Raw genomic sequence first — 27,658 nt, forward strand, 5'->3', positions numbered from 1 at the left:
TGTGTGTATGATAAAAGCAGTTTGCAGGGATAACCTCTGGTTCTCCCCTGATCTCCCACTATTTTCTGTAGAACCTCTCCAGCATTGATCTTATAACAACCCCTTACTAACTTTCAGGTTTCTGTCATATCTCCCCTCTTTCTCCTGTTCACTAGACTCTGCAAGTTGCATCTTCTCAATCATAATCTTTCCTCATACTCGCAATTCCGGAGGTTAGAAACTACCTTAGTCAGTCACCTCTGGACTATTTCCAACATCTCTTCATCCTTCTGAAAAACCAGAGACCAAGGATTGGCCCAATTGTCCGTATGTGGCCTAATCAAAGCCTTAAACAATGGAACAAGAATCTCCTTACTTCTACAAGTTAGTGTCCTTCGCATCATTCCCAGACGCCTTGTGTTGTCTTCACAATTTTGGCTATGTGACCCCTAAATTTCAGATCCTTATCCATTATCACCTCCAGCTCTCTTATTTCCCCCACCTCCGACAATATATCCTCACCAAGCATAAATTCTGCATCCCATTTTTGTTTTCCAAATTTTAAAACCTTACATTTTGCAACATTGAACTCATATCCCCATTCCCGTGCCCAGTTGGGATGAAAACTGTGAAGGGTAGAGAAGATGTTGTAAGGCCACAACATCTTCACTACTCTTTATGGTTCGTCCCAACTTTGCATCATCTGCAAACAACTGAATATCTCCATCCAAATCTTCTCCAATATCATTAATATTCAAGTTAAATAGTAATGGCCCTAAAACAGACCCCAGAGGCACTCCAATAGTGACTTTCCTTTTCCTCGATATCGCTCCCCCATACAACTCGTTGATACCTATCAGATAGCCAGTCTCCAATCCAATGCACCAATGCAATATCCAACCCCATCCACTCTAGTTTCACTACCAACTTATCATGCGGTAATATATCAAAAGCCTTTGCTAGATTTCCTAGATTTCTTTACGAAATCCAAGTATATTACTGTGTATCCTTGTCCTCTGTCCAAGGAAGCACTCACCTTATTGTAATAAGTAAGTAAATTACTTAAACAGACCTACCCTTAGCAAATCCATGTCGTCCATCAAAGATAATACCATTGTTGTCAACGCAGTTCTCGATCCTAGTTCTCACAAGCTTCTCCAACAAGTTAACTACAACACCTGACACACAGATAGGCCTATAGTTTGATGCTTGAGTTCTATCACCTCCTTTATGAAGTGGCACAATCTTGCCCTCCTTCCACTCCTTAGGAACTTGACTGAGTGCAAGACTCATATTAAAAAAATATGTCAAGGCAGATGTCAACTCTTTGGCACATTCTTTCAGAATACGTGGCGATATATTATTAATTCCCACAGCCTTATTAACATCTAGTTTACTGAACTCCCCCATACACTGCTTGCTCACTTACAGTCAGTCTCTCCTCCCCATCATCAACTGCTTTCAATCCCTCCATGAAGTCACATTCACAAGATTGAAAGATCTTTATGAACCGCTCATTAAGTATCTCCATCACACCTTCCACAACAGCTGTCTTATATCATTTCCTCCAATCAATGTCATCCTTCCATAATCATTCTTTCTTTTGCTGGCTACATATCGAAAAAACCCCCTAGGATTCTTTTTGGCTTCATTAGCTAACTGCTGTTCATACCTCTCTTTAGCTACTCTCACAACCAAGTCACCCTCCTTGCCTGGTCCTTGTAGACCTCATGAAATTGGTTACTTCCACTTCTCTTATGCTGCCTCCACAATGCCCTTTTTCTCTGTATCGCATGCTTAATCTCTTTATTCATCCATCTCACACCTACCTTATTTAAACTTCTTACCCGTGGTATACATTTAGACATTGCATCTACTAAATAGTTTTTGAAAATCTCCCAAGCTGCATTGATCTCTTTTCCAGCTAACTCCTCATTCCACGCTACACCTGCAAACTGTCTCCTGAGCTCTTCATAATCCCCCCCCCCCCCCTGTAGTTCCACATATACCCTTTTTTCACAGGGGTCCTTGCACTGCTGGCAACCACCCAGGTAATCACCTCATGGTCACTTTCACCAATTGGTGGATGATTTGACACCTCGTTTATAATACATCCTCCGATGAGATGATCAAATCCAAGACCCTTAATCCTCGTGTGCCCTCCGTTACATATTGTCTGAGGTAGTTATCCTTCAAAAACTCAAGAAACTCATTTTCTTTACTTCCAGTTGCTATCTCTTCATTCCAGTCTATATTGTCATAATTAAAATCACCCATAATGATCACTCTTTTCTTATTTGCTTGGCTTATTTGACTATACATTTCACTATCACCGCCATCCACATTACCAGGTCTATAACAATATCCCACCAAGTATTTGATTCTATTTATCTCTATCTCACACCATACTGCCTCAAAACCACTGGCCCTATTTCCCTCTTGCATCTCCACCTTGTATGGACATAACTCTTTCTCTATCATCAATAGCTCTCCCCCTCCCTTTTTACCCTTCTATCCTCACGAAGCACATCATACCCTTCCATCTCTATTCCTGCCAGGATGTCATCCTCTTCAAACCATGTCTCACATATTCCTACAATCTTTGGGTGAACAGATGCAATTATTGCAACCATTTCATCTGTCTTGTTTCTCATACCTCTAGGATTTGTATACAAACACAACAGCTCATTTCTGGATCTACAGCTAGTTCCACTGATACTACCACTCCCTCGATGTGATTTCTCCATGCTCGATTGGGGCCATTTCCCTTTCTGCTTCTTCATTTTAAAACCCTTTTCAATTCCAACTGTTTCCTCTTGATCCCTGGTCATCCCATTCCTTTCCTGCCTACACATGCTAACCTCCTCTTGGAGCATCCACCTTTCTCATGCTTTGTACTCCTGTCCACCCTGAGCCCCCCATTTCCCTGCTCCTCTTGCACACCCATTCTCTCATTTTCTATAATCATGCCATTCATTTCCCGCTTCATAACCACCTCTTCAGTCTCTCCTGTCTTACTCTCCCGCTCTTCCACATCACTTCACACTCGATCCGATTCATTCTCTCTATTCACTTCTCTACCTTCCAACAGCAGTCTCTCGAAGCAACTCACACCATAACCACTCAAATGCAGTCCATCACTCCCATACAGCTCACTCGGTCCAACGTGCATCCAGCTTTCGCTTTCATTCTTCCCATTTTCACACTCATTCATCCTTCTTTGTTTCTGTTCTTTCAGTCCAACATGCGTCGAACTTTCACTATCATTCATTCTTTTTTCACTATCATCTATTCTTTCGATTTTTTTCACTTTCGATTTCTGCATCACACCATTTTTAGTTTTATTCGTTCTCTCAATTACGTTTCCTTCCACCACTCTCATCTCACTTTTGTACCCTTTAACATACATTATAGTTTTAAAATCGCACTTTTTCTTTTTTACTGAATTTTTAACATTTTTTCACTCCTCTTTTTCACCATCCTGCTCTTTCAAACGTGCACCCATTTTCCCCGCGACAATCTCGCTACTAACACTTTCTGTCATCAATTTCATATTTGCATTCACCAATTCCTCATTCACTTCGCACACACCCTCCTTCCCTCCTCACCAAATATCCACAAATCATTTATGTAATCGAAAGAATACATATGACAGACCTCACAGTTAAAGAAACGACTGAAACTAAAATGCCACCACCATTTTTTGCAAATTACTAAGTCTAATAATAACGATTTCATAATTAGTTTTGCAAAAAAAGTCCCCCACACTAATAAAACCTGTAGCGCATAACATATACAGCCTCTCTTACTCTAAAAATTACGCATATATATTTAATTATTCCTAGAAAACTTATCCCAATCAGGAGCTCTTCTTCTTATACATGTCAGTGTGCTTTGGAGAGTACCACTGTATATATTTTAGGTAACCCAAAGATGGGTTACCTAACCATCTTTACAATTTGTTGCCTGAATTTCATTTTTCTATCCATCATCACCCCCAGATCTCTTATCTCTGTTACTTCCTCTAGCACAACTCTTCCAATTGAGTATGCTGCCTCACATTGATGTATCCGAAACTTCAAGACTTCATTTTGCTGCATTAAACTGACACCACATTCATTTGCCCGTCAATCAAGTTTATTCAAATCCTCTTGCAGGGCGACCACATCTGCACTATTACTAATAACCCTTCCCAGCTTCACATCATCTGCAAACAACTGAGTAACCCCGTCCAATCCACTGACAATGTCATTGATATAGGTTAAACAATACAGGTCCCAGTACTGAGCCCTGTGGAACTCCACTTATAACCCTCTGCCTCCTTGATATTGCCCCACCATACACAACTCTCTGATACCTATCAGACAGCCAATCCCGAATCCAGTTGAACTAACCTGACATTTATTATAAAAGGCATATTACTAAAGCAAGAGTGCCCCTTAACAAATCCATGTTGATTCTCACAAATAACATTCATCTGCCCAATTCTGTATATGTTCTCTCACTAATTTCTCCAAGATATTAACCACTACTGATGAAACAGAACCTGGCCTATAATTAGGCACTTCCAGTCTGCTACTGCCCTTATGCAATGGCACTATCCTACCTTCCTTCCATTCCTTGGTTACCTTTCCCGTAGGCAGACTTTCACTGAAAAGCCAGGTCAACAGAGCTGTCAGTTCTTTAGCACATTCTCTCAAAACCTGTGGTGAAATACCATCCAGTCTCACAGTTTTACTAACATCCAGAATACTAAGTCTTTGGAACACACTCCCCTCTTGCACCTCTAAATATCGAACCTGCGCTATCCCTCTAGTATGAAAACGTACTTCTCCAGGATGAAATACTCCAGTAAAGTGTTCATTGATCAACTCCACTGTGTACTTTTCATCGGTCACTCTATTTCCATTTTTATTCCTCCATGCCATTCTTCCACAATCAGTTCTCCTCATACCGAACCACATAGCTAAAAAATTCCCTAGGATTTTCTTCGGATCTTTGGGCCAATCTCTTCTAATGTTCCAGTTTCACTTTCCTGTTTGATATTGTTTGTCATCCACTTTACACCAAATTGTGGCCTCTTCACTTGTAGAATACAGCTTATTATTGCTGCTAACAAATATTCCTGCACAATTTCCCAAACACTAATGATATTGTCTGTTATTTGTCTGTGGTTTCCATAACTTGGCCATTTTGATTTCTTATATAGCCGAGATCTAAATATTGTAATTTTCTATTGTGTCAATAACACATTGAAGAGATCCAGGTTTAAACAAAATTTTTATATTCCATGTTCCAACTCTGTTAGTCAGTTCCATTTTGTTGCCATTACAGTTGGGTTTTAAACCTAGTGCCCAGTTTCATAACTTGTCGGTTATTTACATTAGAGAGGTGGGCAGTTCTCATAACATTCCCCAACCTGTAGGACTGCGATGCCTCTCTCAGTCTGGTTCCTACCCATAGGCCTGTCTAGCATGGGAGGCCCTATGGTGACTACATTACTGCTGGCATTGCTCTCTAGGTCATTGGGAAATGCAAGCCTTCCACCATGAGAAGGTGGAGACACCAATTGATATAGTTGAATTCACCAACGATAATTGTTTAGCCACGCTCATCATGCTAGCTCCAAATGCATGGCCTGTTGACCTTGCCAAACTGGCCTCAAATGTACCATCTCCCTGAGACCTAAAATCCTCTTTAACTTCTATTTTTGTTGGGAGCGTTTCTTTTGCTATTATTAACAATATCCCTCTTCCTGCCCTGTTCCATCTATCCTATTTGAAAATACAATAACCCTTACATTCTAACCCTGTAAACTTCATCATTCTCAGTTAACCAGGTCTCACTAATGCCAATAATTTTTGATAAATTGAGCTGATGTGCTAAAAACTTCTCTTCTTTATTTCTGATACTTCTGGCATTTACATACATGAATTTCAAGGGCCTACAGTTACCTTTGCATAATATCATTACCAATCCATTCAGGTTCGAAATCTGGGAAACTGCATCCAGCTGTTCAGTCATTTCTGCACTCATACTGTCATTTTTTCCCCAGGGGTGGCTATTTCTGTATGGTCATTTATGTGCTCACACTCATTTGTCCTATGGTTGACTAGACATGCATGTCTGTATACCCTAGAGTTCCCATTTTTCCCGGAACAGTCCCATTTTTTATAAAAATGTCCCGAGTTAATTCCAAAAGTCCCACTTTTTTAACTGTCCTTCAGAAAAAAATGATTAAACGGATTTTATCTTGTTTTTAGTACCAATTTCTATTACAATGTTGAATAATAAATTTTATTTATTTATTATTTATAATAATAATCATTAGTGTTATAAATAATATAACTAACTAATAGTAACCAATGGCGATGTTTTCTTTTTCTATGCTTCTGTTATAATAGTATCTTACTTGATCAATACTTTGCATGTTATCATTTTTATCATTTTCTACCCCTATAATGCCGAAATATAAGTGAAGTATTAATGATAATATTAGAAGAGAATTTCCTTTCATTAAAGGTGTAGATGAAAATGTGGAATATACTTTATGTAACTGTAAATTTTGCATCTCGCATGGTGGTCAGTCAGACGTAGTCAACCACGTGAAAACGAAAAAACATGAAGCTGCTGTTCGAAGTAATTACTTATACTGCAGTTGGAAGCCTTACTTCCAACTGCAGTATAAGTAATTTTTTAATTGTGAAAACCAAGAGTGAAAGGGAAAAAGAGGTATCATTGGCAACGCAAGAAGCAACCTTCACGTATCACACAGTGGTGCATAACCACAACTTTAACTCCATGGACTGCACAATAACCATCGTGAAAAAAATTTTCACCAATAAATTCAGGTGTTCGCAAACAAAGTGCAAGGTAATAATAATAATGTTATTGCCCCATTAACGACAAAGCAGATTGAGGAAGAGCTATAAGAAGTTCGTTTTATATCAGTACTAATCAATTCATCAAACTACTTTGACATGAAATTTGTGCCTCTAGTCATTAGATACTATCATCCAGAAAAAGGTGTGAAGGTGAATGTGTTGGAGTTCATTAATTTAGGTGGTGAAACTTCAGAACTTTTATTTTCTGATGTGTTGGAAGTGTTACAGAAGTTAGATCTCCTGAAAAAGGTTATTGCTATATTAGCAGATAATACAAATACAAACTTTGGCGGAAAGAAGAGAAAGGGAAAGGGTAATCTGTACTTCAAAATACAAGAAAACACTGTGAACAATTTAATTGGAATTGGTTGTCCTGCACATGTGATACATAATACTGTGCAGACTCTTTCAGATTGCTTACCTGTCGATCTTCAGTTAATAATTAACAAGATTTAAATCATTTTGTGAATTCACAAACACAGAGTATAAAACTGTTTTGGGTAGACAAGATGACTCTCTCTTTTGCCTGCAATCCAAAGGGTTATTGACATGTTCCCTTCATTGAAGTCATATTTTCTTTCTATTGACAAATATCCTATCAGTCTCAAAAATTTCTTTGAAAGTCTACTTTCAATTACACTCCTACATTTCCTTGCAAGCCAGTTAAAAAAGTTTTATGATACCATTAAATGTATTGAAAAGCAAGATATAACAGTAATTGAAGTGAAGGATGAAACAAACAAACTGTTGGAAAGGTTAAATTGTAGGAAGGCAGAAACGTTTCTTACAACTACTGTGAGAAAACAGTTGCAAAAATTAGAAACAGAAGGACACATAACAGTTGAAAAGTTTGAAAGCTATGCAGTAGATTTCTACTGCACCTGTATTCAGTGGCGTATTTAGGTATTTCCTTCCCCTAGGCCTGCAGAAAGTGCTGCTTCTCATGACCTGCATATAGGCAGGTCATGATCCCAACCTCTAGTGACTGAAGTTGCCGTAGAATCCCACTTGCTTGACAAAGCGTAACTTTCTTCTAGGTGGTGTCATTTTTCAATTTCGAACAAAGTGGAAATTATTTCCATCCATCCTTCACGAACACTCTGACAGGCAGCATCACGAGCTGACCAACGAGGTAGGCAAAGGGTGTTTGATTACTTTTGCAGAAGTTTCCAGCTGCTTTCTTAGAACACTCCACTGATGTGTTGAAGATATTAAAAATATGTACAGCTTCTGAAGGACATCAAAAAATGCAGAAGAGTATAGACAGGATTCAGCAGCTCAAGTACCAATTAGAGACAGAAAATGTCCAGTGCACAGTGTGAATTCTGCCAATGGATTTATTTCAAGAATTCTTGATTGCAGTCCTGAGTACTTGCCTGACATGTTACTAGCATTATCATATGCCTGCCCTCTACAATTTGTTACATCAGTTCCAAGCTCGTTTAGTAAAGTCAAAACCGCCTCTTGTAACTCTTAAGATTTGTGACTTACATTAGGAATGAAACGGAAGAAACGCTTCACAGGAGTTCTATGTTCTTTCATATATCATACAATGGACAACTGATCAACATGAGATAAGTCTAGTACTGAGTCAACACTTATGGAATAGTACTTCACTATTTTAAGTTCTTCCACAATAAATTTGATTACTTTCTTGCCCATTATTTTAATAAATTCTTCATACATGGCAAAATAGGAAACGAAACCTTTTCCTTTTTTTCCCACTTTTGGCAATGTGCTCAGCAAGAAAAGGATCAAATTCACTAATCCCTATTGCCTTTGTGTCAAGTTACCGTATGGAAAACAACAGTACAGTAGCTTTCCATGCATGTGTCTCAGTCTGTATAGTTATGCGGAATCTGATTACATGCCAATATTCTTGCAGACTAAACTTACAATGAGGAAAAGAAAAATATTTCTCATGTTATAATTTCAAAAATGAGAGCTTGGAAATTTCCACCGCCCCTCAAAATTTGCCACTGTAGGCCCGGGCCTATAAGGCCTATACCTAAATACGCCACTGCCTGTATTGAATATATTCAGGAGTGGTGTACGCCATTTCTCACACCTCTTCAGTCTATGGATTGGATGAATTTAAAGGGAAAGGATCCTGTAACTTGGAAGAACATAGAAGAAAGCTACATATTCATGCAGACAGTGTCACCAAGTTTTACTATGAATGAAGAGGACTTATTTGATGAGTTTGTATGTGTGAAAAAATATTGTGAAAGCAAATTTGAAGTGTGGAGTGAACAGAAGGATCAAAGTGTCAGTGATAAATGGTGTGAAATGTTTGCTCATTTTACAAAGCAATATAAATTCTAGGAGTATTAAATGCCTAGTTAGTTTTTGTTTAGCACTGCCAGGAACTAATGCAGCTGTTGAACGTATTTTTTCATTAATAAATTTGCTCTGGAATGAAAAAAACAGACTTAAAATTGAAACAGTGAAAGCTTTAATCATTTGTAAAGACATATTTTAAGAATTTCTCTTGTGCTGAGTTCTATGATCAAATATGAAAAAAAAAAAATTCTTGAACAGGTCCATAAATCTGTTTAATATTTTTCTAATTAAATATGTTTGTGATTAATAATGCTTTTTTAACCACCTTACTGGCTATTATGGATCAAATATGCATATACTCATATGCTTCGTATCCATCACATATTTCAATGGAATATCAATATTAATATAATGTAATATCAACATGTAATAGCAGGGTTTTTTTCTCCCAGAAACTCGTTTTTCATCCTGCATACAGACAAATTAGCCCTTCAGAACACACGCAATTTACAGACAAAAAATACTAGTTCTTGTGGTGGTGGAGGTGGGTGGTAGATGGCGTTGATGGAGATGATTTGCAGTAGAGGTTCGGTGTAGTGGTTGAGACAGTTGTAGGTGTCCTCCTGAGATGAGTCTTCAGACTCCTTGGAGGTATCAGGAATAATAATAATAATATATCAATGGTATTGCAATTTTAATATGCACTTCGCATCCATGATAACTTTGACATCTATAGATGTCTTGACCAGTAGCAAGATTAAAGTGGAATTTAATGTTAATGTATGTTTATAGCAGCGTTTAATTTAAAGTGCAACATATATAATAGTTTTATTTTTGGTTTTCTTAATTTTTAACGTCCCGTTTTTTTACAAAATGTCCCGGGTTTTTTAAGTAAAAATTTCAGAATGTCCCAGATTTTAGTAAAACATTATGGGAACCTCCTCCTGCACGCAGTGTCTCCAGTTTCCCTGATTTTGCACTTCCAACTCCTCACTGAACAACACTTTCTCCATATATCTAACTTCAAAACAACTCAAATGCAGTCCGTTAGGCATATAAAAGTCCTTTTATCATCAAATTCACTCCATTCATCTATAACCTGCACACTATTCCTCATGCACAATCATCTCATTGACTCATTAGCAATCATGGTGAGGCAGTAGACCCACTTTATTTTAACTTTCTCACTCTTCATTTTTGCTTCATTCAACAACTCTTTTATATTCTCTTACATCACATCTTTCTCACATTTGAAATCATTTTGTGCCAAAACAATCAACTCTTTCACGTCTCCCTTTTTCATACTAACAATTTCTCTAACATCCTTGATCTTTGCACCTTGGAGACATGCTGTTGTCATTTTCTCATTAAGTAAACCTCTTATCATCGAACCTCCATGCAATAATATCTCTTTACTCCCACTTTCTTGCACTTTTAAAACATTTCGCATTTGCTTTTTCTTTCATTCTCCCTCCTTCTATATTCCATGATAATCGTTTTTCTATTTGCTTGAGCCCACATTTTGTCCTATGAAGGACTCCACGTAAGCATTCCATTTCTTTCTCCACTGTCACCTCCCCCATTGCTTTCAGCCACTTCTTTCATACACTCATTCATATTTCATACACTCCATGCAACACATTTCTCCACAATACTTTCACTATCCTGCCTTACATTGTTAATATTAGCTGCTTTGTTCTCCCACTTCTGATAAGACGTGTTTCTTGCACTTACTCATGAAACACTTTCAGCACTCTCTCTCTCTCTCTCTCTCTCTCCACTCTTACTTTTGTACCACAAATCATTTACTCTCAGCAATAAATACATTAAAAACACACTATATTGCCCTAAATCTTGCATATTGAAATTGTTGAATATCTAATTCAATGTCATAGTAGTGATTTGATACCATATAGAATGTTTATAAACAATATTCACATAATAAGATTTATAATTAAACAAACACACTCAACTAAACAGTCAAAAATAAAGAAAATCCTACCAATAGTGATTATCAATATCACAGATATTTACTCAAAATAAAGACATATCTGAACATGTCACCATGCTGCAAGTCAATATCAAGAACACATGAATGCCCTCCCCAGCAGGAGGCAGTGTGGCTATTATTTCCCTGATGCAATCACCAGATCCAGCCCTCTTGAATCCTAAGTCCTCACCGTTACATGTTTTCTCAGATACTGTAACTATCTCTTAACTGCCATGTAAATTCCATTTCTCCCTCTTTGTGACCATTTTCCCCTTGCAGTCTGTGTCCCCATAGTTGAAGCCCCCCCCCCCACATCAATTATTCATCTTTCACTCATGTAATAATTTACCAACATATGCCATCCAATCCCTTCTGGTATGTAGCAGTAACTAACTATAGATTTCATTGTGTTCATTCTTTTAGCTTCTTAGTCTAAAATTTAATATTCTCTGAATCTCTATCCTCTGAGTAACCTCCTACTCCTTTTGGCTTCACTTCTTCTGTGGTCATCAGCATAAGGGAAAAAAAATATTGTTTTAGAGGATCTAAAATATTTTGGTAATATTTTTATGTTGTTAATTTAAATTCAGTATAAAAAGTTGAACCTCATTCATTCTAAATGCAGGTGGTATGCAGAGGAAATTATCAATTGCAATTGCATTTGTTGGTGGATCAAGGACTGTGATTCTAGATGAGCCTACAGCAGGTGTTGATCCTTATGCTAGAAGATCTATTTGGGAATTACTATTAAAATATAAAACAGGTATATTTAATTATTATTTTTTAAATTGTTTTAATACAAAATATGATTTATATAAAAAGAGTTTCATTTAAATGACTTTCATTTATAAAAAGAGTTTTAAATTTATAAAAAGAGATGATAAAAAGAGTTTCTTTTATATGTGGAACTACAAGGGAAGTGATTATGAAACACTCAGGAGACAGCTTGTGAGTGTAGCATGGAAAGAGGAGTTAGCTGGAAAAGAGATCAATGCTGCTTGGGGGATTTTCAAAAACTATCTAGTAGATTGAATGTCTAAATGTATTCCAAGGGTGAGAAGGTTAAATAAGGTAGGTGTGAAATGGATGAATAAAGAGATTAAGCATGTGATACAGAGAAAAAGGGCATTATGGAGGCAGCATAAGAGAAGCGGAAATAACCAATTCCATGAGGACTACAAAGACCAGGCAAGGGTGACTTGGTTGGTGAGAGTAACTGAAGAGAGGTATGAACAGCAGTTAGCTAATGAAGCCAAAAAGAATCCTAGGGAGCTCTTTCGATATGTAACCAGCAAAAAGAAAGAATGATTATGGAAGAATGACATTGATTGGAGAAAATGGTATAAAGACAGCTGTTGTGGAAGGTGTGATGGAGATACTTAATGAGCAGTTCATAAAGGTCTTTCAATCTTGTGAATGTGACTTCATGGAGAGAATGAGAGCAGTTGATCATGGGGAGGAGAGACCACCTGTAAGCGAGCAAGAGGTGTATGGGGAGTTGAGCAAACTAGATATTAATAAGGCTGTGGGACTTGATAATATATCACCACATATTCTGAAGGAATGTTGATGCCGCCTTGACATATTTTTTTTTAATACGAGTCTTGCACTGAGTCAAGTTCCTAAGGAGTGTAAAGAGGGCAAGATTGTACCAGTTCATAAAGGAGGTGATAGAACTCAAGCGTCAAACTATAGGCCTATCTGTGTGTCACGTGTTGTAGTTAAGTTGTTGGAGAAGCTTGTGAGAACTAGGATCCAGAATTGGGTTGACAACAATGGTATTATCTTTGATGGACAGCATGGATTTGCTAAAGGAAGGGCATGTTTTAGTAATCTACTTACTTATTACAATAAGATGACTGCTTCCTTGGACAGAGGAGAAGGATACACAGTAATATTATTCTCTCATCTCATCTCATTCGATTGGTAACGGGTTGAGTCCACTAAGAAGAAAGGTTCTCCACTTATCGTGATCTTTAGCCATCTCAATCATGACTCTATAGCTGGGTAGATGTGAATGTTCTTTCAGCAACTTTATCCAAGTACTTTTTGGTCTGCCTTTAGGTGTTTTTCTTCCGTATTATTATTATTATTATTATTATTATTATTATTATTATATTATTATTACATCACACCTCCAGGGAGTCCAAAGATTCATCGAAGGAGGGCATCTACTCTATAGCTCTACGTCTTACTACTCCACCAACCTTCATCACCTAACACCAATGCCATATACCACCCACTACCACCACTAGCACTTTCGCAGACAATCACAAACATCCATATCCACCGCGGGATTCGAACCCACAGCCTTTTGGCTGGAGAGCAGATATGCTAACCACTTGGCCAACCAGGCTGCATGATAAGTTGATAGTCAAACTATAACAAATGGGGTTGGATATTAGATCAGTGCATTGGATTGGAGACTGGCTATTTGATAGGTATCAACAAGTTGTGTATTGGGGAGCAATATCCAGAAAAAAGGAAAGTTGCTATTGGTGTGCCTCAGGGGTCTGTTTTAGGGCCATTACTGTTTAACTTGTATATTAATGATATTGGTGAAGATTTGGATGGATATATTCAGTTGTTTGCAGATGATGCAAAGTTGGGACAAACCATGAAGAGTATAGATGATGTTGTGGCCTTACAAGAAGACTTGAATAAATTGAGTCATTGGGCATGGGAATGGGGATGTGAGTTCGATGTTACAAAATGTAAGGTTATAAAATTTGGAAAACAAAGATGGGATGCAGAATTTATGCTTGGTGAGGATATATTGTTGGAGGTGGAGGAAATAAGAGATCTGGGGATGATAGTGGATAAGGATCTGAAATTTAGGGGACACATAGCCAAAATTGTGAAGACAACACAAAGGCTTCTGGGAATGATGATGAAGACACTGACTTGTAGAAGTAGGAAGATTCTTGTTCCGTTCTATAAGGCTTTGATTAGAATGTTGGAAAGGGTCCAGAGGGAAATGACTGACGTAGTTTCTAACCTCTGGAATGTCGAGTATGAGGAAAGATTGAGAAGATGCAACTTACTGAGTCCGGTGGACAGGAGGAAGAGGGTAGATATGATAGAGACCTACAAGTTATTAAGGGGTTGTTATAGGATCAATGCTGGAGAGGGTCTACAGAAAATAGTGGGAGATCAGGGGAGAACCAGAGGTCATCCCTGGAAACTGTATAAAGAGGGTGTGAGCAGGGAAGCGAGAAGCAGATTTTTTTCATGCAGTTAATGATTTTTCATGCAGTTGTTAATGATTGGAATGACTTGCCTGAGAGTGTAGTGTCCTCAGAAAATTTGAGATTATTTAAAGCATGGTATGATGAGCCGTGTGTATGATAAAAGGACCTCCTAGGTGAGTCTTTGACTCCATGGGGTCTTGGGTAATAATAATAGTAATAATAATAATAATAATAAAAAAACATTTTTAGTTTTTCTCAAAATTCTAAATATCGTTATTATTATTATTTACTGCATCTCCATGGAGTCCAGAGATTCATTACAGGAGACCCAAATTAACCATCATACACACAACTCCTTGAATCCATTCACCATCAAGGGACTCACAACCAATTCTGGAAATCCATTCCACTCACTCACCACTCTCAATACAAAAAATCTGTTTCACACACCCCTGCTAACCACACTCTTACACAACTTCCATGTATGGCCCCTAGTTCTCTGACTATTTGTTGTAAAACTTTGAATATCTTAAAAAGTTTTTATCATGTCCCCTCTTTTCTGCCTATCAACTAAACTTTGTAGCTACAGACCTTTAACCTATCCTCATAGGGAGTATTCCAGACCTGTCACCATCTTGGTCACTCATCTCTGAATCTTTTTGACCATCTCCTGGTCCCCAAGAACCCAGGTAACTAACTAAATCTGTGCAGTGCACAGTTGTCAAGATCTGGCCAAATCATAGCCTTATAAAAAGGGATAATAACTTCCTTATCTTTACTTGTTAATGTGTTTTCAGCATCCAAGTAATTCATTCAGCTATTTTACCAACTTTTGTAGTATGCTCTCTGAACTTTAACTCTGTCCACCATTATCCAAAAGTCCCTAGCTTTATCAATTTCCTGCAAACCAATACCATCAATATGATATACCACATGCAACCTTTTCAACCCAAAGTGTCTTAATTAATAACCTTACATTTTGTCCACAATATAAATTTATTTAAATAATCCTGCAGGATATCTAAATGACCCTTATCAACTATTGCTCTCCCCAGTTTTGGATCATTAGCAAACAACGAATATCCCCTTTTAAATCTATCCCTATGTCATTGATATATAAATTAATGAGCAGTGGGCCTAGTACTGAACCCTGAGTTACTCAACTAGTCGCTGATTCTCCTAGACTACACTCCACCATATACTGGTGTCTGTATGTCTGTCTGTCTGTCATCCCCCTATCCATGCTATTAGCCTCATATCCCTTCCCATCCTATTCAGTTTTTGTAATAGTTTTCCCATGGTATTCTGTCAAATGCCTTGGCAAAGTTGAGCAGTATTGTGGTTTAGCCATTGTCTTTATCTAATTCTGCTCTCACTTTATTATAAAATGTGAATAAGTTACAAAGACAGAACCTACTCTTTACAAAGCCATGCTGCTCACTATAGAGTATCGCAACCCTATCTGCGACTGTTGTATTTTATCTTTCACCAGTTTTTCCAATACTTTAACAACCACTCCCAATATATTAATTGGTCTATAGTTTGCTACCTCTGTCTTGGAACCACATCTATGCAATGGTACTCTCTTATCCTCTTTCCACTCCCTTGGCACCCTGCCAGAGATGAGATTTAGATTGAACAACTTTGTCAGAGGCACCTGCACATTCACATAGTACACAGGCTGATATGCCATCCAGTCCCACTACTGTGTTCACATTCATATTTTTTAAAATGCTGAACACCTTCTGTTCATCTACCTCAGTGTTGATATGCAAGCCTGTAACTGTGAAATCACCACCTAGATGATACGGCTTTACAAAATGATCACTCAACGACTTTTGGTTCAGTCACTTTCCTCCCATGAGCATTGTTTAAAGTCATTCTGCCATAGTAATTTTTCCTCTTACTTGTTGCATAAGAAAAAAACTTTTTGGGGTTTACTTCGGCCTGTTTGGCTAATTCTCTCTTATAGTCTGATTTGGCCTTCCTTACCAACTAGCTACCTTTCTTGCTTGTACTTTGTACTGCTTATCACTTTTTTTCTTTATATTTCATTCACAGTGTTTTCTTTTTTCTTTTTTTTTTTGCAGTTCTTGCTTTATATCCCTATTCATCCACTTAATTCCAACTTGGTTTATCCTCCTGACCTTGGGTATGAGTCCGATACTGATACTCTCAAGCAATTCTCCACTTGCCATACACTACTGACATTCCTTCCTTGTGACTTCTCAAGCCATGGCACTGTTCTAAGATGACTCCTGAGTCTCTCATAATCATCAGCCTTGTAGTTGAACATAAACACCCCTTCCTGAGAACTCCATGTGTTTGGCAACTTCCCAAAAATTAGTAGAAATATCTCAGTAATATCTCAAGTTACAGTACAAAGGATACTGTCCATGATAATGTCAATTTGAAATAATTTAACTTAAGAGGTTCTATTTCTGAGATGGCAGGGGGGGGAGTTATACAGGCAAGGTTTATTTGACAAATAAACCAAAGTAAATGGATGCAGGGGAAATGTTTCAGCTGTGTGATAGTGATGGAAGAACAAGAGGTCATCCCTGGAAATTAAAGAAGTGTGTGGTTAACAAGGGTGTCAGAACAAGGTTTTTTGCCTGAAGGGTGGTGAATGAGTGGAATTCATTGCCTGACTTAGTTGTGAGCTCTTCATCTGTAAACGAATTCAAGAAGAGATATGACAGACATGTTTTGCTAGTTTGGGTCTCCTGTGATGAGTCTACTGACTCCGTGGATACCCATAATAATAATAATAATAAAAATTACAAAAATTAAACAGCAGAAAATCATAAAATTAGTGAAGAAGAAACTAAATGTAATCTATGTATTTTGCAAGAAAACTTCAGAGCATTACAATTAATGAAGGCTTCTAATGTTGCATGCAGAGTCATTTTACTGTGTGAACGTGATGGTGAATTTGAGCTGTGCAGAAGAAAGTGATTTTTAATCGGTGAATAGTCCGCTTTTTTCCCCGTTTTTCTACGTTTTTGAGTGCTAAATTGTTTCTCTGAATACGAGCGTACTTCAGTGGTTGTTTTTTGGAAGTTAGTTGCTGTCGCGATAATGGTGGAAGACAAAACGAAGCTAAGTTACTGCATTTAGTTATATTTCATTTTATTTAATTATATTTAGTACTTAAATGTTCTGATGTTTGTACTTTTTTCCCTCTTATTTATTAATTGAATAATTATTAAAGATTACACTACTCGGCAGTAAGGAATGATGGTGGATTCAGCAGCAGTCGCAAGTGGTGTAACGTCAAGTCCTCCGCCATTTCAGAACTCAATTATTAGCAATATCATAAGGGACTTTGTGGCATGCAGTACTTGCGGCATGTATGCGTCTCGGGAATTACATATGTGGCTTGTTAAAGAGAGTGGAGAGCGTATGTGTGCAAAATGCAGGCAGTTGGAGGAAATAAGTACATTAGATATATCGATATCCGACTTTGTTGCTCCAGGAACGGGGAATGAATGTAAGAAGACAAGTAGTGTGATAGGAGAGAATGAGAAAATAATAGTTGATAGTGTGGAAGGTGTGAGTGACTGTGAAAGTTTAGGAGATGGTTTTGTTTGGGAGAGTGAATTTAGATTAAGAGTGACTGACCTGCAGAGGGAGATGGATGAGTTGAAAGAGGAGGTGGAATGTCTAGTGAATGAGAGCAGAAGCATGAAAGATAAGATTAGGAGAATGGAAGAGATAAATGCAAGGCGAATCAGAGTAGGAGAGAGAGAGAATTTAGGGAGTATGAGTGAGAGGTATGGGGGTGCTAGAAGAGGAGAGAATGGAAACAGTAGAAGAGAGGGAATGATAGAGAGCTATGGGAATGCTAGCAGACGAGAGAATGGAAACAGTAGGAGAGACGGAATGAGAGAGAGATATGGAAGTGCTAGAAGAGGAGAGAATGGAAACGGTAGGAGAGATGGAATGAGAGAGAGGTATGGGAATGCTAGAAGATGAGAGGATGGAAACAGTAGTAGGAGAGACAGAATGAGAGAGGGATATGGAAGTGCTAGAAGTGGAGAAAATGGAAACAGTAGGAGAGAGGGAATGAGAGAGATGTATGGGAGTGCTAGAAGAGGAGAGAATGGAAACAGTAGAAAAGAGATGTATGGGAATGAAAGAAGAAGAGAGAATGGAAACAGTAGAAGAGAGAGGTATGGGAATAAAAGAAGAGGAGAGAATAGAAACAATAGGAGTGAAGGAATGGTAAGAGGTATAATGTATGGCAACTCAATGATCCGTGGTGTTCAAGATAGGATGCGTGAGGAGTGTTTGCCAGGAGGAACAATAGAAAGGGTGGCTATGGCAATTAAGAGAGGTGAAAGGGTGGATGAGATGATTGTGATGGTAGGAACGAATGACTTGAGTGGTAATGTAAGTCGGGCAGCGAGAGATATGAGATTTTTGCTTCAGAATGTACGGAAGAAGACAGAGAGAGGAAAAATAGTGTGCGTGTTGTCTAGGTATGATAATGATGAGCTGAGCAGAAGAGCAGTGATATTGACTGGCATAATAGCGAGAATGTGTGACAAGAGAGGACTGGTATATGTGGATGCTTGGAGTGCGTTTGAGGAAAGAGAGGAATTGTATACGAGAGACCGTTTACATTTGAATGAGGAAGGACGTAGGTATCTGGAGAGATTGCTGTTCTGAACGAGTCAGTGTGTCCCAGGGAGGATGATAGCAGGGGTGGCCTCTTGTGGGAATGGATACTTGGGAGAAGGGAGACAATGTCAGGTAACACTGAGCCCAGTGGAGTCTAGAAGGGATAATGCTGGGTATAGAAACAATGACATTTATATGCTTTGTACTAATGCCAGGAGTATCCGGAATAAGGGAGAGCAATTGGTGGCGCAGATAGCGTCAGCCTAGCCAAAAATTATTGGGATCACTGAGACGTGCTTGACAGAAGGGGATATAACAACAGCAATAGAAGTCGCTGGGTATAGCATTTTTTGTCAGGATAGGAGGGGAAAGCTTGTCGGTGGGGTACTACTTATGATAAGTGATGACCTATGTCCTCTAAGAGTGGAGAATTTGGAAGGAAGTGAGACAAATGATTTTGAGAGCATATGGTGTGAGGTAGAGGTAGGCAAGACAGGATATTTAGTGGGGTGTTGCTACAGACCTAGGAGCACAGAGGATGGGGACCAGGAGATGTTTAGACAGCTAAGTTTGGCAAGTGCAAGAAGAATGATTGTTATGGGAGATTTTAACTTCAGTAGTATAAATTGGAGAGAGGAAGATGCATGTAGCAATAGGGGAATGGAAATTCTAGAATTCTTGAGGGACAAATGTCTTAGGCAACATGTAACAGAGGGAACAAGAGGTTCAAAAGTTTTGGATTTGGTTATAGCATCAGAAGAGTTGATAATAACTGAGTTGACGTCTCTCCCACCAGTTGGAGAGAGTGACCATATGGTTTTGATTTGGAAAATGAATGGACATGCAAGAGTATCAAAGAGACAGGAACATATGTGGAATCATGAGGCAGGTGATTATAATAGTCTTAGACATCAACTTCGGGAAGTTTCATGGAGGGAGGAATTGGAAGGCCGGGATATCATTAGTGCATGGGAAATTGTGAAAGAATATTTGTTATCAGCAATGGTAAGTTGTATACCACGAGTGAAGAAGAGGACGCAATTTGGAGTAAAGTGGATGACAAACAACATTAAACAGGAATTGCATGCGAAAAAGAGGCTGTGGAAGAGATATAACGAGACAGGTGAAGAGATGCATGAGGAATATAAGAAACAGGCCAGAAGAGTGACTAGTGTGGTAAGGAAAGCGAAACTGGAATATGAGAGGAGATTGGCCCTAAGATCCAAAGAAAATCCTAGGGAATTTTTTAGCTATGTGGCCAGTAGGAGGAGAAAAGACTGTGGAAAAATGATATTGTGGGATAAAAATGGGAATAGAGTGACTGATGCAGAGGACATAGTGGAATTGTTCAATGAACACTTTATTGGAGTATGTCATCCTGGAGGAGTCAGTTTTAATGCTAGAGGGATAGGACTGGTTCGAGGTCTGGAGGTACAGGAGGACAGTGTGTTTCAGATACTGAGTACTCTGGATGTTAGTAAAGCTGTGGGACTGGATGGTATTTCACCACGAGTTTTGAGAGAATGTGCTAGGGAATTGACAGTGCCTTTAACGTGGCTTTTCAATGAAAGTCTGGCTTTGGCAAAGGTGCCCAGAGAATGAAAGGAAGGTAAGATAGTGCCATTGCATAAGGGTGGTAACAGACTGGAAGTGTCTAATTATAGGCCAGTCTGTGTGTCATCAGTAGTTGTTAAGATCTTGGAGAAAGTAGTGAGGGACCGTATACAGCATTGGGCTGATGAGGATAATGTTATCTGTCAGAATCAATATGGATTTGTGAAAGGATGCTCTTGTTTTAGCAATATGCTAGCCTTTTATAATAAAGTTACAAGAACATTAGATGAGGGAAAGGCATATACTGCAATTTTCTTAGACATGGCGAAGGCATTTGACAGGGTGCCACATGATAAGCTGATATTTAAGTTGCAGCACAATGGTCTGGATGTCAGATTGGTCTACTGGATTCAGGATTGGCTGTCTGATAGGTATCAGAGAGTTGTGTATGGTGGAGCAGTTTCAAGGAGGCAGACGGTTACAAGTGGGGTCCCACAGGGCTCGGTACTAGGACCTATATTGTTTAACCTTTATATCAATGACATAGCCAGTGGATTGCAGGGGGATATTCAGTTGTTTGCAGATGATGCGAAGCTGGGAAGGATTATTAGTAATAGTGCAGATGTGGTAGAGCCCTGCAAGAGGATTTAAACAAGCTAGATAGATGGGCAAATGAATGGGGGTGTCAGTTTAATGCAGCAAAATGTATGGTCTTGAGGTTTGGGAAACATCGATGGGATGCTGCATACTCTATGGTAGGAGTTATACTGGAGGAAGTAGGGGAGACAAGAGATCTGGGGTTGATGATTGATAGAAACCTGACGTTTAGGGGACATATTGCAAAGGTGGTGAAGGTAACACAGAGGATTGCTGCTATTATGAGAAGGACACTGACCTGCAGAGATAAGAGGGTTATCATTCCATTGTATAAGTCTGATCAAACCACACTTGGACTATTGTTCTCAGATTTGGTCCTCAGGATTTGAAGGGGATAAATTAACTGTGGAAAGGATACAAAGACGGATGACAAAGATGGTTTTAGGACTGTACAAGGATAATTATGAGGATTGGCTGAGAGAATGTGGACTGCAGAGTTTGGTGGATAGAAGAAGGAGAGGTGATATGATTGATACTTTTAAACTGTGGAGAGGTGGTTACAGGGTTGACACTGAGGAGTTCTTTCGCTTGGTTGAACAGCGGGAAGGAGTGATGACAAGAGGCCATCCCTGGAAGTTACGAAAGGAAACTGTGAGCAAGAGGGTAAGGAGTGGTTTCTTTGTGTGGAGGGTGGTTGAGCCGTGGAATGCATTGCCTGATGGAGTGGTGGGAGCGAGAACGGTCAGTGTGTTTAAGTAGTGGTATGATAGACTTTGTGTTTCTTGGGGGGGACCTTCCCTCGATGAGTCTTTTGACTCCTTGGAGGCCTGAATAATAATAATAATAACTTCTTTAGAACTTGAATTTGCATTTGCATCCTTAACCACCTCCAAATTCTCACTCCTTTCTTTAATGGAAATAATGTTTTTTTTTGCTTACATGGAGTAGACCATTTTCATCTGTTTTCTCTGTCCATAATTTCCATGATCAATGCGAAAAACAGGTAAACTGAATAATGAAGCTTTTTCAAAAATGGTATGGTGTTCGTGAATGTAGCATGTATCAATGGGAAGATGTCACAGAGTTTATATGGAAATGCTGTATAAGAGAAAGGAACAAGTGTGGGTATGCAGGAAGTGTGATATTCTATGGGCCACAAGACTTATTATTATTATCATCATCAACACCCGACCTCCATGGAGTCAGAGACTTATCATGGGAAATATTCACTATTGCATACAATGCTCATCCAACCGCGTCTTAAACTGATTCAATGTGTCTACATCCACAACACACACTCGGGCAATGCATTCCACTCACCAACCACCTGACTTGTTTACATATGAGTAGGGAACATGTTATCATAACTGAAGTGGTTGTTGAAAAATATTGCGTGAATGTTAAGGAAGCATGTGGAGGTGATAGCAAGGAAAAGAGTCTGATTGGCAATAAACCATGCAATAATGACAGAAAAACAGAGTGCTAATAACAGTAAGATGGTGAGTGGGGTTTACAGTGAACAAGCTTGTGTGATCGACAATAAGATAGTGAGAGTGCATGATAGTGAAAAAATACCGCATGATTTGAAAGCTGATTTGGTGAAGATGAAGCGAGAGAACACACACATGTAGAGGAAAATGAGGAGAATTGTAGATATATATATATGGAAGAGTGAAAAAGATAGAAACAAATGATGTTGGTATGAAAGCGGTAACAAAAGACTTGTGAACGGAGATTTGCTTATTATAGGTTTGGTAAATGAGAAGATGGACAAGGTTTGTTTTCCATTAAGTAAAATGAAAATAAAAATAAAAGAAATAAAAAGAAAATTGATTGAGGCATTGGATATGAGTAGTAAGTGAGCAAAAGAGTTGGTAGTGATAGTAGAAACAATTGACTTGACTGAGAATAAAGAGAATGTAAAACCATATATCAGAGGTTGTTGAGAAGGATAAAAGATAATAGTGTGATAGAAAGTTAGTCAGTGTGTTGCCTATGTATCACAATAATGAGATGAAGCAGAGAGCAAGCATTATGAATGATATGTTAGCGGAAATGTGTGAAGAGAAAGGATTGTAGTTTATTAATGTGTGGAATGAGTTTACAAATGAATGAGTTGCTCAGAATGATTCTGAACAAGTAAGAGGTGATGTAAAAGAGTAGAAGAGTAAGGAAGGAGGTACTGAAGTGGTGCTTATGAATGGAGAAGTCGGTAGCATGAGTATAAAGAATGAGAAAACAAGTGAACATTAAAACTGGGAAACTCGGGATGGACAGGGGAAAGGACAATGCTCAAAGAGAAAGTCATTGTGTGGGGGGGGGGATAAGAAGGGATGGCCCAGGATGTAGGGAGAACAGTTGGATTTGAAGAAGGTTCTGGAATGGGTAAGGAGAAAAAGAAATGGCTTGGGGTTGGAGATGTCACATCTAATAAGTGGTATCAGTGAAACGTGTTATAGGTCCAAGAATGAGTTGTTATACTTATATGCAAATACCTACAAGTATCAGAAAAACAAAGGTAAAAGAAACGGTTGCATTGATCGAGTTTGTTCACCCAAAAATTGTATTCACTAGTATTCATCATTGGAATAAGTGAGTCATGGTTGGATGAGAATGACATTGACAGGTATAGAGATGAAAGGGTATTTTTCATGAAAATGCAAAGGGTAAAAAGGGAGATGGAGTGCTATTAGTGATAGAAAAGGAGTTATGTCCATGCAAGGGGGTAAATAGTGGGAACGGTTTTAAGGCAGTATAGTATGAGATCAGGGTAAATAGAATGAAATGCTTAGTTGGATGTTACTATAGACCTGGTAATGTGGAGAGTAGTGGCCATGAAATGTATTAGCCACAATGAGAAGGGTAATCATTATGGGCGATTTTAATTATGGCAATACAGATTGGGATGATGAGATATCAATGAGAAGTAAAGAAAATGAATTTTTAAGTTTTTGATGGACAGTTACCTCAGAAAGTATATAACAGAGGTTACTCAAGGATTGAGCATCTGGGATTTAATCATATCATCAAAGGATGTAATTATAAATGATGTGTCAAATTTTCCTTCAGTTTGTGAGAGTGATCATGAAGTGATTACCTGGTTGGTTGCCAGCCATGTGAGAACCTCTGAGGAAAGAGCATACATTCAACTACAAAGCTAGTGATATGAAAAGTTCACCAGATGGCTTTTAGAGTAACAGAGAATGAGAAGTTGAGTGGAAAGGAGATCAGTGCTGTTTGTACATTATTCAAAAACTATCTAGTAGAAGCAACATCAGACAGAGAAAGAAAGCATTATTGAAGTAACATAACATGATGAAATTCTGTGAGGAATACCAAGAACAGGCAAGGAGGGTGACTCAGCTGGTAAAGGAAGAAATTGTTGATATTAAGAAGGCTGTTGGGATTTGATGATATATCACTGTGAATTTTGAAGGAATATGCCAGGGCATTGACATCTGGTTTGACATAATTTTTAATATATCTTACATTACTTGACATGGGATCAAGTTCCAGTGGAGTGGTAGGAATGCAAGATTTTACTGCTTCATAACAGAGGTGTCAGAATTCTAGCATCCAATTATAGGCCAATCTGTATGTCAGATGTAGTGGTTAAAGTGTTGGAGAGGCTAGTGAGAACCAGGATCCAGAACTGAGTTGACAGCTGCTGTTGTCAACTTAATCAGTAACATAATTTGCTAAAGCATGCTCATGTTTTAGTTATTTTCTTAATTATTACAATAAGGTGACAGATTCATTGGATGAAGATGGATACACAGTACTTGATTTTGTAAAGACTTTGATAGATGACCACATTATAAGTTGATAGTCATACTTAAGTGGATGTGGTTGGATATTAGACTAATGCATTGGATTGGAGTTTGGATATCTGATAAATAGCAGCACATTGTGTATGAGGGAGCAATTTTATTATTATTATTATTCACACCTCCATGTAGTCAAAAGACTCATTTTTTTGCACCTAAAGTTGTGAATGATTGAAAGGCATTAGAATAATAATAATAATAATCTCCTTTCCACTACATTCTCTACCAAACGGGATGCAGATTGATCTTCATTGCTTCATCTTTATCATGCACTTATACTTTCAGAAGCAGACTGTAGGTCGCAAGTCTATTATAAAGCAGATAGCTCAGTGATGGTTGGATTCTATCTGTCATGAGGAAATATAGATTCTGATGTGCTTTGTACATCACTCATTCAAAGTCCTTATGTCGAGATGAATGAAACTTGCTCTTTCCACTACATGGAAACAGTTATTCCTTAACTATGCACCAAAAATGAAGTCTGTTTCAGGGCATTTTACATGGGCTATTATCATTTGTTGCTTTGGGAGGCTCAATCTCGCATGCATTAGACTGCCATATGTTCCTTTGGCATGTGTGTTAAAGAGATTATGCAAGTCATTGGCATTAATGTTGACCATACCACCTGCTCTGAAGGTGTCACTATTTTAGCATTTATGCTTCGATTATATGGTGTGAACAAGATATTATTACAGAATAATACACAGCTTATATTTAATTTGAAAGTCTGTAGTTATAATTGTAGGAGGTATAGAAAAATGGTTTGAAAAGTAAAATTGAGACCAGAGTGTATGCTTTCCTCACTAGTATTCATCATTGATATATGCATCATGTTATGAAGAAAAGTTTCAAAATTAGATATGTTAATCTCTTTACTTTAGGCAGAGTATATTATACTCTTAAATAAATCTAATACAAAGTCTGCAGGACTCCTTAACTAAATTGAATAACTTCTGTTATAAATCTGGTATGAAATTCAGCAATAAAAAGACAAAGACTGTGATAATAGGCAGAAATATTGAAAACCTCAGCTGTATCCTGAATGAAAAATGTATAGACCCAATTAAAATATTTCAGTTGGATAGACAAAATTTTCAGTCAAGATGAGAAATTTCACTTCTAAGATATATTTTTTGGTTACATTGCGTTGATGATATTTTCGTCATTTGGTCTGAATAGTGGATGAACTGATTGCTTTTAAAGATTATCTGATCAACTTGCATCCCAATATAAAATTCACTATTGAACTAGAACAGCACAAAAAATTACCATTCCTTGATATCCTTGTCAAAGTAAATGTAGAGGGGAAAAAAAGGTTATCTCTGTATACAGAAAACCTACCACAATGGTAAGATTTTTATATGCCGCTTCACACAACCATCCATTGCAAAAGATAGGCATAATTAAAACTTTACGAGACAGGGCATACAATATATCAAGCACACCAATTAAAATGCGTGAAGAACTGCACTACCTGAAACAGAACCTTGCACTTAATGGTTTTGAACCCAAGACGATCAGAAAAATTCTTAATACATTTCCTACAACTCCCTTACTTAAACAAGATTTCAAGAATGCAATCACACTACCTTAAATCAAAAATGTCACGGACAAAGTGGCTGTGATGCTCCACAAGCACAACATAAAAGTGTCTTTTTTATATTTACAAAAAATATCAAGATTCTTACAATCACCAAAACTGCCACATCACCCATGAAAAAATCATGTGTCTATGAGATTCATTGTTCTTGTGACATTTCTTATGTAGGCCAGACAGGAAGGTCAGGAGAGTCTGAACATGTAAAAGACGTTGAGTAAAGAAGATAGCATAAATCAGACCTGGCATTATACAGAATCACTACTGCCCATCTAGTACTCTGGCAACAAACAAAAATGTCATGTATTGATAATAACTGTTTCACAAGAAAATTTAAAGTGGCCTCACAAATGCTTAGGATCCCTACACAATGCAATAAACACCAAGGCTTAATTTTACATCAAGTATAGTCTGCTTTCATCAAAAATTTAACTGCCACAGACCTAGGATATGGCACACATGATATCACAGAACGTGATTGCAACAACTAGCAATGTTCCAACACACATACAGTAATGAGTATATCACATGTATTCTGGTTTATCAATCATATGTTACAATTGTGAAGTTATCAAAAACATCTAAAATGTGTAATTAAATATTAATAAACTTTTGTTCTGTAAAACATTTATGTACCATTACCCCTGATGATGTAAGTCTTATGATGCACAAAATTTGTCAGTTTTAATTGTTATTTTTAATAAACTCCTTATATTCCAATGTGGTTTCAATACCAAAAACTTCCTACTAAATAAATGCTTTTTTCTGGTTAACGTGTAGAGGCGAGTACATGTGCCCACAGACTACCACTTCATGAACATAGTTTAACCTTTTTGAAGGGGGAGGAGTTGGATTTGGATGGGGGTATTTGGGTCCTTGTAACTCTGTAGGTCCCCCAGGTTTCTGTCGATGAATGGCAGTTTGTTGATTATGTCAGGTATGTGGAAACTTTGGGTGCCTTTTCTATTGTGATTATTACACTTATATGTCATGTAGTTTGCTGACTATAGTCTTGTTATCTGACATGTTGTTCTGGTTACTCTGTAGGTTGGACTTAAGCAATGTATTAGCATAACTGTGTAGTGGCATAAGTGTTTCACCTTAAATATTTTATTCTTTTCTTGCTGCCT

At 38.0% G+C, this 27,658-nt stretch overlaps 1 protein-coding gene across 1 annotated transcript in view; it reads left to right on the top strand.

Annotated features, from left to right (window-relative positions):
- LOC150092596 (phospholipid-transporting ATPase ABCA1-like) overlaps nucleotides 1-27,658 on the top strand; it is a 982,930-nt gene that overhangs the window by 426,834 nt on the left and 528,438 nt on the right. The window contains exon 23 of the mRNA XM_090414749.1: nucleotides 11,762-11,899. Coding sequence (XP_090270875.1) covers nucleotides 11,762-11,899 — 138 coding nt within the window. The remainder of the gene's footprint in view (nucleotides 1-11,761; nucleotides 11,900-27,658) is intronic.

Source organism: Typopeltis vanoorti, chromosome 25 (assembly GCF_054136105.1).
Source record: "Typopeltis vanoorti isolate ZY-2024b chromosome 25, IOZ_Tvanoo_1.0, whole genome shotgun sequence".
Lineage (NCBI taxonomy): Eukaryota > Metazoa > Arthropoda > Arachnida > Uropygi > Thelyphonidae > Typopeltis > Typopeltis vanoorti.